We start from the raw sequence: 15,513 nt of genomic DNA, 5'->3' as shown, positions 1-15,513 counted from the left end.
GGTAAGAGGTGGCCATGCGCTGGGCCCCTCCAAAGATGTTTTTTTTTGTGGGGGGGGCTGACTAGTTACCTCACTAAAGACAAGGATCCAGGGTCGGACTGGGGGGTCCGGGCCCACCGGTGTTCTGCCTTGGGGGACCCTGCACCCCACAATGGCCCCCGCCGCAGCCTTCCAAACACCACCCTGCAGGCCCCCCACCTGTTCGACCCCCTCCCCCAAGTGCGCCTAAATTAAACTTACAGTCAGCACGTCGGGGGAGTTGGGAGGGAGACCTGGCGCTCGGTATAGTTCCCTGCGGGGATCGGGTCTGGGGCCCAAAAGGGCCGGGTTTAGAGCCTATGATTAAGTACCCAGTAAGGTACGAAATGCGTAAGGCTTAATAGCATTTATGTGTATATGTTACTAATTAAATTACTCTGATTTTACTTCATACCTGAGCTTCACACCTACCTACTTTTTTTTTGGATTTCCGGAGTGCCTGCCTATTTCGTTATTATTGTTCCCACCGGGTTTTTCCTGCTGTACTGGCGGCCCAGTGCGACCATGCAAGGATCTTTATCAAAAGCATGGAACTATCCAGAAACATCCTATTTTGTGCAATGTTTTCTTTATGTCATAGTCTTGTGGCTACATAGTCAGCAAGGATTCTTGAGAGACATTTAGCATTTAGATGTTACAGAGTTGTATCCAAAGTTATGGAAAGCAGACTTCACATAAGACTTCCTTTTTACATTTAGTGACTTTTAACAACCATGTGGGACTTCTGAAAATGCTATGGATATGGATGGCAATCGGTGACACTGTCAGGACATCTGGATAGGACTTAGGAGGAAGCTGGAACCAGGCATAGTCCAATCATGATGTCTGAAGTTGGTTTATTAAACACCCCAATCAGAAAGGCTGTGCTGCTTGCAATTACTGCATTAATGCAAAATGCATCTGTTAGACGTGTCCCTAAATTTTCAAGTGGTGGTAACCTAAAGGGTTAAACAGTCAAGGTTAGAGATATAGGCACAGGTCAATCGAATACCCACAAAACTGGAGCCAATAAACTGAATTATCAGGAGATTTAGCTCACCCTGTAAGTCTACATTTAAATGGTCGGAACCTACAAAGCTGCTGAACCTTTTCTTATTTAAGAAAGCCTGCATGTGAAAAAATACCTAAAGTTAAGAGGTTTTTTCCCCCAAAACCCTGCATGAGTTCCTTAGCTCACGTGGGGTTTCCTTTATGATTACTTGAGCCCGAAAGGCTGTGCCTCAAGTGTTTGAAAAGCACTCCTTTAAATTGTAAGGTTAAAGGAATACTGTCATGGGAAAACATGTTTTCCAGTTCTCCAGCAGAATCCTACATTGAACAAATTTTTTTTATATTTGATTTTGAAATTTCACAAGGGGCTAGCCAATTCTTCATTTCCCAGGGTGCCACAACCATGTGACCTGTGCTCTGATAAACTTCAGTCATACTTTACTGCTGCGCTGCAAGTTGGAGTGATATCAACCCCCCAGCAGCCGATCAGCAGAACAATGGGAAGGGAGCAAGTTAGTAGCTCCCAGTAGGTATCAGAATAGCACTCAATAGTAAGAAATCTAAGTTCGACTTGGGACTCCTCCAGTTACATGGGAGTAGGAGAAACAATAGATTACCTGAAAGCAGTTCTAATGGGTAGCGCTGGCTCCTTCTGAAAGCTCAGACTCAGGCACAATGCACTGAGATGGCACCTACACACCAATATTACTAATAAAGAAAAATACGTTTGTTGGTTCAAGTATGAAATTTGAATGGTAGAGTGAATTATTTGCTATGTTAACAGTGTAATTTAGAAGTAAAAAGTATACCATAAAAATCATGACAGTATCCATTTAATGAGCAGGGACCATTATGTTACCTTACTTTACCTTTACTTCCATCAGTATTTTTCTCTGTTACATGTATACATCTAATGCTGATAATAGTACTTAATAGTAATCATTATCTGGGAATGCTTCTCTTTAAAGCGAATATAAAAACTCACATTTTTGTTACAGATGCTGTCTGGAAGTAATGGATATCTTCAATAACCTGATCTTTTCTTTCATTAAAAAAGGCCTAATGCTGGGAATGTAATGGGCTTATCTTAATTACTGCAAAGTCTATTCCCAAAATGCACTTCTGATTTAGGGAAAAAGAAGCATTGTTTAATAAGGTTAGTCAGCTGGGAGATTCTGTGTATTGATCAAACTAGTTAATATGTAATTCTATTAAGCATTATATCAAAACATGTCCAAAATCCTTTTTTGGCCCTGGAAAGCTTGTTGTTCTTGATGTGGGCCTGGATTGTTATATCCTATTGTAACAAGTTGTTTCTCTTACAAATACTGAAATACTGGATGTCACGCACGGTACAATAATGTAGTGGAAAAAGGAAATCAAAGACTTCAGTGACATTACCCATCATTATTCGGCAGGGGGAAATAGCTATTCAGCACACATTTACCAAGGAAACCCTGCAGCTTTCAAACACACATTATGGTCAATTTTAAAAGCAGCCTGTTAACCTGCCTGTAAGATTCTGGAGTGTGGGAGGAAACTGGTGTGCCCAAAGGAAATCCACACAGACACGGGGAAAATACAAATAGAGCATATAGTGCCTTGGCTTAAATTGAATTTAGGCCCCTAGCGCTGCAAGGAGTAAAATATGCATCCCTAAACATTTATTAGAAAAGGGAGTGAATGCAACCCCACTTTGAAATTGGGAAAATTTTACCCTTTGTTATACCTATTTAATTATTTTGAATTATTCTGCCAAGATTTCTATGGGTATCAGACCCATATTGGCAATCTGTGGATTCTGGCAAATGCCAGAGGGGCTGCTGCAAGATGCCATAGACAGTCACTATTTATTGGGTTGCTGGGGGGCTGTTTGGGCCTCTATGTACTTGAAATGCCAGGGCCTGTTTTGAATCCCAGTCTGATAGGTATAATGGTACCAGACAGCAGAAAAACACTACAATACTTGCTTGCATGGCATTAGCTGTAAAAAGGAAATCAACGCCCCACAATGCTTTGCATGCTAACAAAGTAGCAAAAGCAGAGATGAGATAGTGTACACTGCATCTGCAATATGCAGGCAAATTTGATTTACAAAAAGGCGTTTGGGATATTGGATTTCCCTATAAACAATTTTATAATAAAAAATAATGTCCCAGAAAGCAACATGCTTCAGTGGAATGTTCAGATCACCATTGTAAAAGTGTATCTCCTTTCCCTAGTTTTCTTATTATTCCATGGGAGTCTTATATCCAATGCCATAGTTGTAGTTATAGCAGTTTAAAGTCTGATATCGGGCCCCCCCCCAGTCCTAGTGGGCTCTAGGCAATTGCCCACTTTTGCCCAAAACAGCTCAGAACTCCACGTCATCTCAAATGTTAATTTAAAGCCTGACTTGCTTCTTTGCCACCTGCATTTTGCATGTTGCACCTAATACGGGTATTAGGGTGCATACGGGACCTGTTATCCGAAATGTTCGGAACCTGGAGTTTTCAAGATATTCGTTTTTTCCGTAATTTGGTTCTCCATACCATAAGTCTACAAAAAAATCCTTTAAATATTAATTAAGCCTAATAGAATTGTTTTGCTTTCAATAAGGATTAATTATATCTTAGCTGGGATCAAGTACAAGGTACTGTTTGATTACAGAAAAAAAGGAAATAACTTTTAAAAATTGGAATTATTTGTCTTAAATAGAGCCTAGGAAATAGCCTTCCTGTAATTCAGGCCTTTTTGATAATGGGTTTCCAGATAACAAATCCTGTACAGTAAAGTGGATTCAACCTGCTATTTAGTAAATTTGTGAGTAGCATTTGGATGGGAGAAACTTTGCCATTATTTCTGCGCCTTGTACTGTACTTTGGGTTCGTAAATGAGCCCATAATGAGTTCTATGGTATCCTATGGTCAGTTTATTAGAAGATGGGGGTGACCATCAGTACACGACAAGGACGTCCTATCTTTCTATGACACTCATCTTGCATGCTACCCCTTTCCTCCCAACACTGTCTTAGAAATACCCACAAAAATGTAATGTTTCACACTTATGGCCCTCGTCAGGATGTCTATTAAAAAATCTAAAAGCGTTATGCATGTGTGTTTTCTGCCTGACTACACTGGTGGTCAAATAACACTGTGTGACATAGTGACTATTCTTTCTTTTTATTTCTATTAAAACAGTTCAGTGCTTTCTTGGTTTTTAAAACTAGCACTTTTTTTAGGACTTTTAATTTTGCCCTCACTGCCGTGACCAAGAAGGACATTAAGGGGCAAATTTATCAAGATGTGCAATGAGCTCACCACAGAAAAATTCACATATTTTGTATTTATTTTCAGCAGCAATCTGGTTGCTAAGATCTTGTTTACCATAGCAACCATGCAGTGGTTTGAATGAGAGAATGATATATGAATAGGAGGAGTAACAACAAGGAAAAAGAGTAACCTCACAGAACAATAGTTTTTTTTTGGCTGCTGGGGTCAAATGGGGGACCTCTCCATTTGAAAGCTGGAAAGATGTAGAAGAGGAAGGCAAATAATTCAAATACTATAAAAAATAATGAAGACCAAACTGCAAAGTTGCTAGGAAAAGGACATTCTATAACACACTAAAGGTTAACTTAATGGTGAACCATCCTATGATGGTGAATATAAAATTCCAATAAAATACATCTATCTATTTATATATATATATATATATATATATATATATATATATATATATATATATATATATATATAAAATCAATAAGGTACCATACATGTATGGTATGGCCTGTATGATAGTTATGACTGTAACATAATTAAAGACCCAGCAAGTTCTGGGGGCTTATGAATGTAGGCAGGCAATGACAGTGTGTGTACAGTGCCACAATGTCAGTGTTTGCTAAATATCTCACCCTGTGAACATTTGGGGGTCTACTAAGTAGCTTCTAGACCCACCACTGATGATAGTTCCATAAGCTTCTTCTTTGAATGACCTCATTGTTTCTGTACAATCCAGCTTGGAAACATTTATGTCTAGACCAGGGGTCGGGAACCTTTTTGACTGAGAGAGCCATAAACACATATTTTAAAATGTAATTCCGTGAGAGCCATACAATTTGTTTGGCCTCGGATGCAGTGGGGCAAGGCAGGGTGGGTCCCAAGGATGCCGGATGCAGAGGAGGCCGTGGCCTGCGCTCAGCGGATAGAAGGCGTGTTCTAAGGCTTAGAACACGTCTTCTATACGCTGTGCGCAGGCCATGCCCCCATTTTATTTTTATTAAAGATTTGGCAGCGAGCCAGATGCAGCCATCAAAAGAGCCCTATCTGGCTCCCGAGCCATAGGTTCCCTACCCCTGATGTAACCTAAACTCATACACACTACACTGCACTAGACTACATGAGAAAGATGTCAAAAGTAAAGGTGGCCATACACGAGGCGATTTCGCTCGTTGTGCGATGAACGATTATATCGACAAACGATCGTATGGCGATCGAGTTCCCATACGATATGCCATCCACGGGCAACGATAATTCGGGAAAGATTTTGTGGCATCATTATCGTAAAATACCTACGATCGTACATCTACGTACGATCGATGTCGTTGACTTCTGCTGCTGGCAATCGTGACATGCGCAGAGAACAATCGTTGAAAGACAAATGTCTGACACTCACACCAACTGGCAGATTTTATCGTTAAACGACCAAAATTTTTAAACCTGGCCGATCGATTTTGGGGACGATAATGTCGGCTCGTTTGGTGGGCAGACGATCGTTCGTACACCACCAACTATACGATAACTTAACGATAGCATCGGATCGTTCGGGAATCGGTCGTTTGTAAGTAAAAAATCGGTCCGTGTATGGCCACCTTAACGCAGGTATTCAGTTATCTGCTGAAGATTTTGTGTAATATCTAAAAATGTGTTGAATAGGAGAAGGGTTTTTTTTAAGGTTTGGGCTCACATATTGCATAAAAGTTGATTTTGGTCTCATCATAGCCCAAATCCTTTTTTAAATAGCAACTTTGTCACTCGTGGCTTATGCCTTTTAAATAAATTTCTTTTTTTGTATAATTATTTTTGAGTAAAGGCTTGTTTTGTGCCACCCTTATACTGGCCAGAACTTTTAATATGGCGGTGTTTTTTTTATTAACTCCATTCACAGCTAAGATGCCCTATACGATGCCTGGGAAGGAATCATTTTCCTTTTAAAAGATCAACTGTTATTTCCATCTTTGTATGTAATTATTTATTTTCCTATTTTGCTCTCCTAGGAGTATCCCTAACATAGCAGGCTTCCTAGGCTCTAGCACCAGTGTCCCTGCTGCTTAATGCCAGCAGGACAATGCCCACTGTATGCTGCAGTTCAATCCTGCTCTAGAAGTACCAGGAAAGGTTTGCATTATATTAATATCCTAGCCACATGTATCACTAATAGTTCCCCATTGTGACTGTGACAGTTGGACGATGATGCGCATGAAACTCTCAGCCAAGCTCTCTGGATCGTACCAATGACCAGTATTTAACTGACTTTTTTGCCAGTTAGGAGCAGGAGATCCAGGAGCCTTTCCTTGGTGATTTTGTGAATAATTTGGAGATTTTGGAGTCAGAGCGACTTTTTTTTGCAGGAATACAGATTTTTATTGAAGAAGAAGAGACTAAGAAGACAATTTGATAAATATCAACATGGATAAGAAGAGAAAAAGAAGCAGAAGTCCAGAGAAGACCTCAACTGGTAAGGACAGCAAACCTATTACTAATTATCTATCATTCTGGCACAAGATGGGTACAAACATGATCAAAATTCATTGGTAATTACTATTGATAATTGCACTGGTCTCGGGCAGGAGAGGGGCAGCCCTAATGTAAACGAATATACATTACAGTATCATTAATGTACAAATTCAGAACCCCTCGCTCGTGAGCTTTTGGCAACACAACATGGACTTTACAGTGGGATTCTTTCAAGTATGTGTTGGCCCTAGACTGTTGCATCCTCCAGTTTTCAGGGAAATGGTATTTTTATGGTGTTTTACTCCACTTTTTACACAGCATGATAAATATACCCCATAAGGTATATCTATAGAATGAACTTTAAATGAAATATTTTTTTATTTCCCTAGAAAGAAGAGATAAGAAGAGGTATCGAGTGGAGGCCACAACACCGCCGGCCCTCGATATCAATAATTATCAGTTGGTGAAAAAGCTGGGTGAAGGCTCTTTTGGCAAGGTGAGTAATCAGGAGCCCGCGCAGTCAGAGCTAACTCCCACAGTGTCAAATTAGAGTTTACTACAGCAAAACCCGCCTATTCATTGCTATAGTATTTTTAAAAGTGTATTTATAAAATAGTAGGGAGCTCTAATTTCACACTTTGATATATATGCCCCCGATAATAATGGGATAAAGGGGGGATACAGAATATTTCAGTCTCTACTTCCCTTTATTGTTTCCCTCAATACACTTTTGAAAAGATTTATACTATCAGGCACCATTTCTAAGAATTGTCCCATTTAAGACATCAGTAATATCAGATTCACTCATGTCCTTACAAGGGACCAAGTAATAATGATTTCCTTCTTGCTTCTTTTGTAGGTGATGTTGGCTTCTTATGCCATCAAGAAGCAACACGTTGCCTTGAAGATTATAGAGAAGAAAAAGAAGATGAGCCACAAAGATATCAAGACGGAGGCTGCGATACTGCGGTTAGGAAGGCTGTGTCCGTTTCTTATACGGGCATATGCAACCTTCCAAACTGAGGTACAGGGCAGTGAGTTTACTGAGGGCTTATTTTCCTCTTCCCAAGAATGCTTACATTGCTAATAAAAGTATTTCACATATTATATTCACAGTTACTCAGTAGATGGACACTATACATTTTATATTTTCTTTCCTGCCGGTTTTGTTGGAACAGAGCACATGTAGAGGGGATGGGGGGTGGGCAGCAATAGAGCAAGAGCAAACACAGGGGGGATGCAATTTTCTATTGCAGGGGACCCATAGATGCAAGTTATGCTACTGGTTTTGCCTAACCTGCAGTTATATTTTTGTGGTAATTATTAAAACCGATTCTATTAATTCTGTTCCTCTGTTCTGACCTAATTCTATACTTTACCTTTTGTTTTATAACAAGTCACTCGTATTATATGTGATGGAGTATGCCAGAGGCGGAACGCTGCACCAGCTTATCAAGCAAAAGGGATACTTCAAAAGCCATGAAGTGCGGTAAGTAACAAGTTCCTTGAGACAACCTTTGGAGATGGTGGGAGCTCCAGGTTCCCCCTAATTTACCAAAAGAGACCGGATAAGTATCTTATGATTTTTATTTCATTTCCTTTTAAAGGTTTTACTCAGCGGAAATAGTGGTTGGATTACAGTTCCTGCAAGAGTATGGGGTTGTTCATCGGTAAGAACATTTCTCAAATTCCTCTCTCTTTTTTTTTATCTGTTTCTGGGCCTATTTCCCATCCCTGGGACTTTTCCCAAAGTCATCCGAAGTTTCCTTGAGAGGCAACTTCGGGTGACTTCGGGAAAACAAAGCAACGCATATGCCATCCCACCGGCGATTTACATGCTTGCCAGTGGGATGGCATGTCAAGGTGCAGAATGACAAGGCCCAGATTTGTGGGTAGACCCCCTGTTCCCCTGTGATTTCTCCTATCATTCCCAGTCACTTTCTCTGACTTATTATAGTTAAGGTAACGGAATAATAACTAATTTATGCCTTACAGGGACCTTGAACCAGAAAACATCTTGCTGAATAAAGAGGGCCACGTGAAGATCGCCGATTTTGGCCTAGCCTGTGTCCATGAGTTCAAAGGCTCAAAGGCCTACAATGGTATTAGCGGAGCATACGGATATATGGCCCCTGAGGTATGAAACTATGTTTACAGGGATACTGGTATGTCTTGGCACTGTGTTTTATTAGAATATAATTACTCCTTTTTATTTATGTTTATTTATTATTCCAAAAGTTACAGTATGCATTTTACTATATTGGCATTTGGTATGTTGATTTGATAAATAGTATGGGTACCAAAGGCAAATAATACTTGGCTCAGCCCCCTGCCTCTTGCCACCCAAACTGCTCACTCATCCACCTCTCTGCAGCTCAATCTACACACTAAACACCCAAAACTGCTTACTTAAAAACAAAAATTATATATATATATATATATATATATATAGATTTTTTTTTCTGTAGTGAGTAGACAATAACAACTCAGCCTCTATTAAATCTGACCCAAAGTGCTCGCATAGTTTGCTTAAGGCCCAGGCATTCCCAACCTACAATTTTATACCTGTTTTATTAAAGCATCAATATTTTTGGCTTAAACTGGGTGGTAATTTTAGAAATCTGTTATTTGAGCAGTTACAGATGAGGCAGGAATAATATAAAGAATTATTTAAGAATGTTTTTGCTATTTGATAAATTATCTTTCCTTTTAAGGTTTTGGCGAACACTGCATACGACGCATCAGCAGACTGGTGGTCATTCGGTGTTGTCGTTTATGAAATGGCCACCGGCAAGCTGCCCTTTTCGCCAGATGGAACCTCTAAAGAACAACTAGAGACCATCATGAACAGGGAGCCATATTATCCTGAGCGGGTTAGGCCAGAATTGTGCGACTTCATAAAACAGGTTGGTAAAAAGGCATTGTGATTCTAACTGAACTGGGGCTGCTTGGGCCTCAGTGTACTTAAATAAATGCAAGGACTTATTTTGAATCCTAGTCCACACATGGCTGCTGCCATTACAGTAATCCTGTTGCTTAAATCATAGGGAGTTCCATGTCCTCAGAATCCAAATGTCCATTTCCCTTATGGCTTTATTTGGGCTTCAAATATCCTGATTACCTACAGTTAATATGTTAAATAGTCTATTACGATTGCACAGCTATGTGTAGGGTTGCCCCATTTGTCAGGTTTTAAACCCGGACAAAGAGGCCTTGAAAAAACTAGCTTTCCGGGTCAAAACCCGGCCAAAAAAGGCCACAAAGCCTTTAGCTATAAATGTTTTTGGGGGTTTAGTAAAAATTTTACTAAATGGTATACAGTGAAATAATAATAATAATAATTTCTAAAAACAATTATTCATTATTTTTATTTTTTAGCTTTTGAAGAAGGACGTCAAACAACGCCTTGGAGTGTGTGCCAATGTCCGGGACCACCCTTTTTTATCTTCGGTTAATTGGAGGAATGTTAAAAAACTAAGACTGGAACCCCCTCTAAAACCAAGAATTGTAAGTGCAAAATTGAATCTAGCTATGTGATGGCACGGGGCATTCCCCCAGAACTAACATAGTACCATGGTGGTATTAGTATGTATGTTTCCTATCACCTTAGCTGAAGTGAATAATTATTGGTGTTGTTTCATTCTTTCTTATAGAAACCAATTGATAGGCTCAGCAACATCCCCTTCCCAGTAAACAACATCAGTGGGACTTGCATGATCAAGGACATCACCTACACAGATCCAACTTGGAAGGACAAATAATTCATCTTTGTCCCACCAGCAAGGTAGAGGTTTGAGGTAGGCTAACATATTATTTCTAGAATGAATAATTGAGTTAAGAAATTTAAAAAAATTATTTCAGAAAATATCCCTGTGCTAAACACAGTTCTTTTGAGCTCTATTGACTGTGCCCCTGCATTTTCTGATGAGTAGTCTGTGCTGTTTGTAAATTTTCTGGTGTTTGGTGGTAGCAACACAGGAGAGGAGGGAGGGTGGGCACTGGGTGGTCAATAATGGTAGAAAGTGGAAGAGCACAAGCAAAATGTATAGAATGCCCAAACCCTTTATTTTTTGGCACACTTTCATACAAAATTACTTGTGTATTAGTTTTGGTTTATATCCCCTTTTTAACTTCCAAAGGTGTCAAAAACATCTTAGATGTTCAGGACTTCAAGATGTAAAACTAGAGATATGTAATAGACATCTGTTATTGGTTTAAGCCACCCCCCCCCCCAGCCTCCCAAGCCCGGGTTACAGACCAAGTTTTTGAAAAATATGTTTTTAATTTTACCAAAGATCTAAAACAATTGGGGTGTTCTTTCTGACCTTTAGTGAGGCTCTGTAACAGAAGATGTCCCTCATTTATCATACTATGAGTGGGTAAAAGGAAGTCTGGAAGTGAATCATTCTCTATGCCTTGCATTCTTCATTCTTAATTTCTTATTTATATATAGTATTTATATACCAAAGGCAGTTACCGGCAAAAACCTTGTGACAAACTTCCCGATGTACATTTTCATAGCACAAAGGGACCTTTCAGCTTGAGCAATTATTAAGGACACCTGTGTGAATTCCTTAACTCGGGCAAAAATACCTTTATTCCCCAAGCAGGCTTTCTTAAATAAAAAAGAGTTTGGAGAAAGACTTGAGCAATCATAAATGTAACCTTAAAACTCTGTATTAGCAGCAGTTCTTTACCAGAATATATTTTGCAGATTGATTCCCATCAAATGACCACCCAAAAGCTGTGCAGCCATTCCACCATACTATCCGCTAACACCTGGCTTACTCCTCCACTTCTCCATCCTTTGATATGAGGTAAGTGTATCAATCCTTCAACAACCAACACAAGGACATGCTGTTTATTGCCATTTTCTATCACTGACTTTTATAACTTGTTACTTCGCCTTCCTACTTTGGTTGCCAGTCAAGATAAGTCAAACAACACGAGTCAAACTTTGAATCTACGATACTAGCAGACTATTATTTGTGTGCCAGAGACATAAATTCTATACTCCCTGGCAAAAGAATTAATAAGTGGAAATGAACCTAATTCAGGCCACCCTGACCAACCCGTCAGCTCATTGCAGGCAATAACTGTAATTTACTGATTGATATACCTGTTCTGCTCTATCTTATTAAACCTAAAAAGTCTTTATCTCACCTCCTTTCTTTTTCACAGGAAGGTTCTAAATACCAACTGATCTAATACGTGCAGGTTGGTAGCACTGTGGGATAGGTAAGTATCACCACCAGAGAAAGTACTTATATGCTTTTTACATACTTTCTTAATTAAGATTTATATATTGTTAGTAGCCACAGAGCTAAATTCCATCATAAATCGGATGCCACAAATATACTTCCACCACAATGGCACAGATGCAGGAAACATACAATGTCTAAAAGATCCTATGCCCAGACATATATCATCTGGAATATTGTCATCTAAGTACTTACTGGTGGTTATTTGTTGTTTTTGTTCTAAGTTTGAAAAAAAACAAAAAAAAAAAACAAAAAAAATCTTTCCCTCCTTCCCGTGTTAATGCTAACCAGTTACTGTTTTACCTTTCTTTCCCTTTCCTTTCTTTTCCTTCCCCAGTTTTTTATAGCCTGTGTTGCCAACAGAGAGGAGGGTTGGGGGTGGGCCTATATGGTGGCCTGTGACTAGTTAATCTTCAATCTTTAGACAGTCACAAGCCACCATGGTGCCCTCTGTTGTCACCTCAATCTACACCAACAATATTAGGATAACCTTGTTAATAACAACTTAAGGATGATAAAATAGTTTTTATAAAAGCAAAAAAAGCCCCTGATAATATTAGTTTTATTATAATTGGCTTATTAACTTTAACAACCAGGTTTGTGCTGTCACCAGAGGGGAGGGTTGGGGGCGGGCATAGTTGGTGACCTGTGACTGGCTAATCTTCGGTCAGTCACAGGCCATTATGGTTCCCCTCTGTTGACACCTCAACCTACATCTAACAATATTACAACTACTCTGTTGCCAATATGTTAAGGATGGTAAAATAGTATTTATACCGGCAAAACAAGCCCTTGATAATAGTATGAAGCTTATTAACTTTACTAACTAGACACATAATTAATGAAATTAAAATGGTAAAAGGGTTGAATTTAATTGCATTCATTCAATAAAAACTAAATAACATGTTTTAATTTATTTTCCTAACATTAGATAGGTATTAGTAGGTAATTAATCTTTAAGTTGTATAAAGTTCACAATATAATGCACCCAGTCTTGGTGCTGATACGCAAGGCAAAATATATAAAAACAGGGTTAGGCATTCACAAGGACCCGCTCAGGTCAGTAAGTGAAGATAAATTTATTATCAAAATGTCCTCAAAAAAAGTCTAATGTTGCTATGAACAAGTGCACGCAGCAGGAAACACATCAGGATATTTTTGAAAAGATTTTTTTTTCTTTTTACTTCTCTTACTGGCCTGAAGAGATCCCAAATGCCTACCCCCTTCTTCTTAATTTAGCCAAAATCCTTATTTCCAACCAATATAAAGGGTCCTTTCAAATTTTTTAGAAATACATTTCCATAACATTTAGAAAGAAAGTAAGGATGCCCCTCACCCTACCATTGGTCCAGAAAATTAGAATAAATCAAACATAAAAAAACCTACCAGATAATTCCCTATGAGAATATTTTCAACATCTTAAACATGTGGCAATGGATACAAATAGTAATTCATCACTCTAGGTTGATTCCCAGTGTTTCATTGCCATGATCTGTGATATCACTAGAGGGAAGGGAGAGGGGTGGGCATAGCTAGTGGACTGTGACTGTCATTTTTTGCCCATCACAGCCCACTAGTGGCGTCCCTCTGGTGATATCACGAGTCAAAAGACTTTACTTTTACTTTGAACTCATCTTTCTGATCAAACAATTTGTCATTTCTAACTTTTTAGCTAAAATGAATCTTAGCAAATGCTCAGGTAGGCCCATAATAAAATGATAGCGGTTCTAGTATATTTTTAAACCTAAACAATTTACACCTTAAAAAATTAGTACGTAAAAATAAAAACACATAAAAGCAATAGATAAGTGAGGGAGAAACTGAAAATGTTAGCAAGGAATGATATATATCAACATAGAGACCTAGAGCGCAAACTGTTAAAATGTTTTTTTCTTTTACTTTCCCACTGTTTAAATTTTTTTCTCACTTTTTCTTTTCCCTTTTTCTTTACTATACTTATTCTTGAAGGAGCACAAGATCATTGAGTATGATAAAGTGCTCGATATACAAAATGATATTCATGTAATATGTGAAACAATTGCAACAATGAAACATGTGAAAAATCAATTAAAACAAAGTTTACAAAAAAAATAAAAACACAGTATTCTACAAATCTGTCAGTTGTGCAGACTTTATTATGGTCTGTGATATCACTAGAGGGAAGGGAGAGGGGTGGGCATAGCTAGTGGACTGTGACTGTCATTTTTTTTTGCCCATCACAGCCCACTAGTGGCATCCCTCTGGTGATATCATAAGTCAAATGACTTTACTTTTACTTTGAACTCATCTTTCTGATCAAACAGTTTGTCATTTCTACCTATTTAACTAAAATGAATCTTAGCAAATGCTCAGGTAGGCCCATAATAATGTGATAGCAGTTCTAGTATATTTTTAAACCTAAACAATTAACACCCTAAAAATAGTACGTAAAAATAAAAACACAGTATTACTGGCCTGAAGAAATCCCAAATGCCTACCCCCTTCTTCTTAATTTAGCCAAAATCCTTATTTCCAACCAATATAAATGATCCTTTCAAATTTATTAGAAATACATTTCCATAACATTTAGAAAGTAAGGATGCCCCTCACCTTACCATTGGTCCAGAAAATTAGAATAAATCAAACATAAAAAAACCTGCCAGATAATTCCCTATGAGAATATTTTCAACATCTTAAACATGTGGCAATGGACACAAATAGTAATTCATCACTCTAGGTTGATTTCCAGTGTTTCATTGCCATGATCTGTGATATCACTAGAGGGAAGGGAAAGGGGTGGGCATAGCTAGTGGGCTGTGACTGTCATTTTTTGCCCATCACAGCCCACTAGTGGCATCCCTCTGGTGATATCACAAGTCAAAAGACTTTACTTTTACTTTGAACTCATCTTTCTGATCAGTTTGTCATTTCTAACTTTTTAGCTAAAATTAATCTTAGCAAATGCTCAGATAGGCCCATAATAACGTGATAGCAGGTCTAGTATAATTTTAAACCTAAACAATATACACCCTAAAAATAGTACGTAAAAATAAAAACACAGTATTACTGGCGTGAAGAGATTTCAAATGCCTACCCCCTTCTTCATAATTTAGCCAAAATCCTTATTTCCAACCAATATAAAGGGTCCTTTCAAATTTTTCAGAAATACATTTCAATAACATTTAGAAAGTAAGGATGACCCTCACCATACCATTGGTCCAGAAAATTAGAATAAATCAAACATAAAAAAAACCTGCCAGGTAATTCCCTATGAGAATATTTTCAACATCTTAAACATGTGGCAATGGATACAAATAGTAATTCATCACTCTAGGTTGATTCCCAGTGTTTCATTTCCATGATCTGTGATATCACTAGAGGGAGGGAAAGGGGTGGGCATAGCTAGTGGACTGTGACTGTCATCTTTTTCCCATCACAGCCCACTAGTGGCATCCCTCTGGTGATATCACAAGTCAAAAGACTTTACTTTTACTTTGAACTCATCTTTCTGATCAAACAGTTTGTCA

The 15,513-nt window shown here is 38.5% G+C and overlaps 1 protein-coding gene and 1 long non-coding RNA gene across 2 annotated transcripts; both read left to right on the top strand.

Annotated features, from left to right (window-relative positions):
* Positions 1 to 6,698: 6,698 nt before the first annotated feature.
* On the top strand, positions 6,699 to 8,889 carry LOC116407821 (putative protein kinase C delta type homolog). The gene is made up of 6 exons (XM_031893863.1): positions 6,699 to 6,747; positions 7,136 to 7,242; positions 7,606 to 7,770; positions 8,144 to 8,235; positions 8,354 to 8,416; positions 8,742 to 8,889. The coding sequence occupies exons 1-6, from the start codon at positions 6,699 to 6,701 to the stop codon at positions 8,887 to 8,889; spliced, it is 624 nt and encodes a 207-aa protein (XP_031749723.1).
* A 555-nt stretch (positions 8,890 to 9,444) lies between these two features.
* Positions 9,445 to 12,616, top strand: LOC116407513. The gene is made up of 5 exons (XR_004220375.1): positions 9,445 to 9,652; positions 10,125 to 10,253; positions 10,400 to 10,543; positions 11,461 to 11,563; positions 11,928 to 12,616. It is a non-coding gene; the product is annotated as an uncharacterized LOC116407513 (long non-coding RNA).
* The last annotated feature ends 2,897 nt before the right edge of the window (positions 12,617 to 15,513 follow it).

Source organism: Xenopus tropicalis, chromosome 9 (assembly GCF_000004195.4).
Source record: "Xenopus tropicalis strain Nigerian chromosome 9, UCB_Xtro_10.0, whole genome shotgun sequence".
Lineage (NCBI taxonomy): Eukaryota > Metazoa > Chordata > Amphibia > Anura > Pipidae > Xenopus > Xenopus tropicalis.
Note: the sequence above shows the minus strand (reverse complement) of the source record. Positions and strands in the feature narration are given on the sequence as shown.

Coding starts and splice junctions, on each gene's coding strand:
- LOC116407821 (XM_031893863.1), top strand. CDS start 6,699: ATGGATAAGAAGAGAAAAAGAAGCAGAAGTCCAGAGAAGACCTCAACT. Junction 6,748..7,135: donor TCCAGAGAAGACCTCAACTG/GTAAGGACAGCA, acceptor TTATTTCCCTAG/AAAGAAGAGATAAGAAGAGG. Junction 7,243..7,605: donor GTGAAGGCTCTTTTGGCAAG/GTGAGTAATCAG, acceptor CTTCTTTTGTAG/GTGATGTTGGCTTCTTATGC.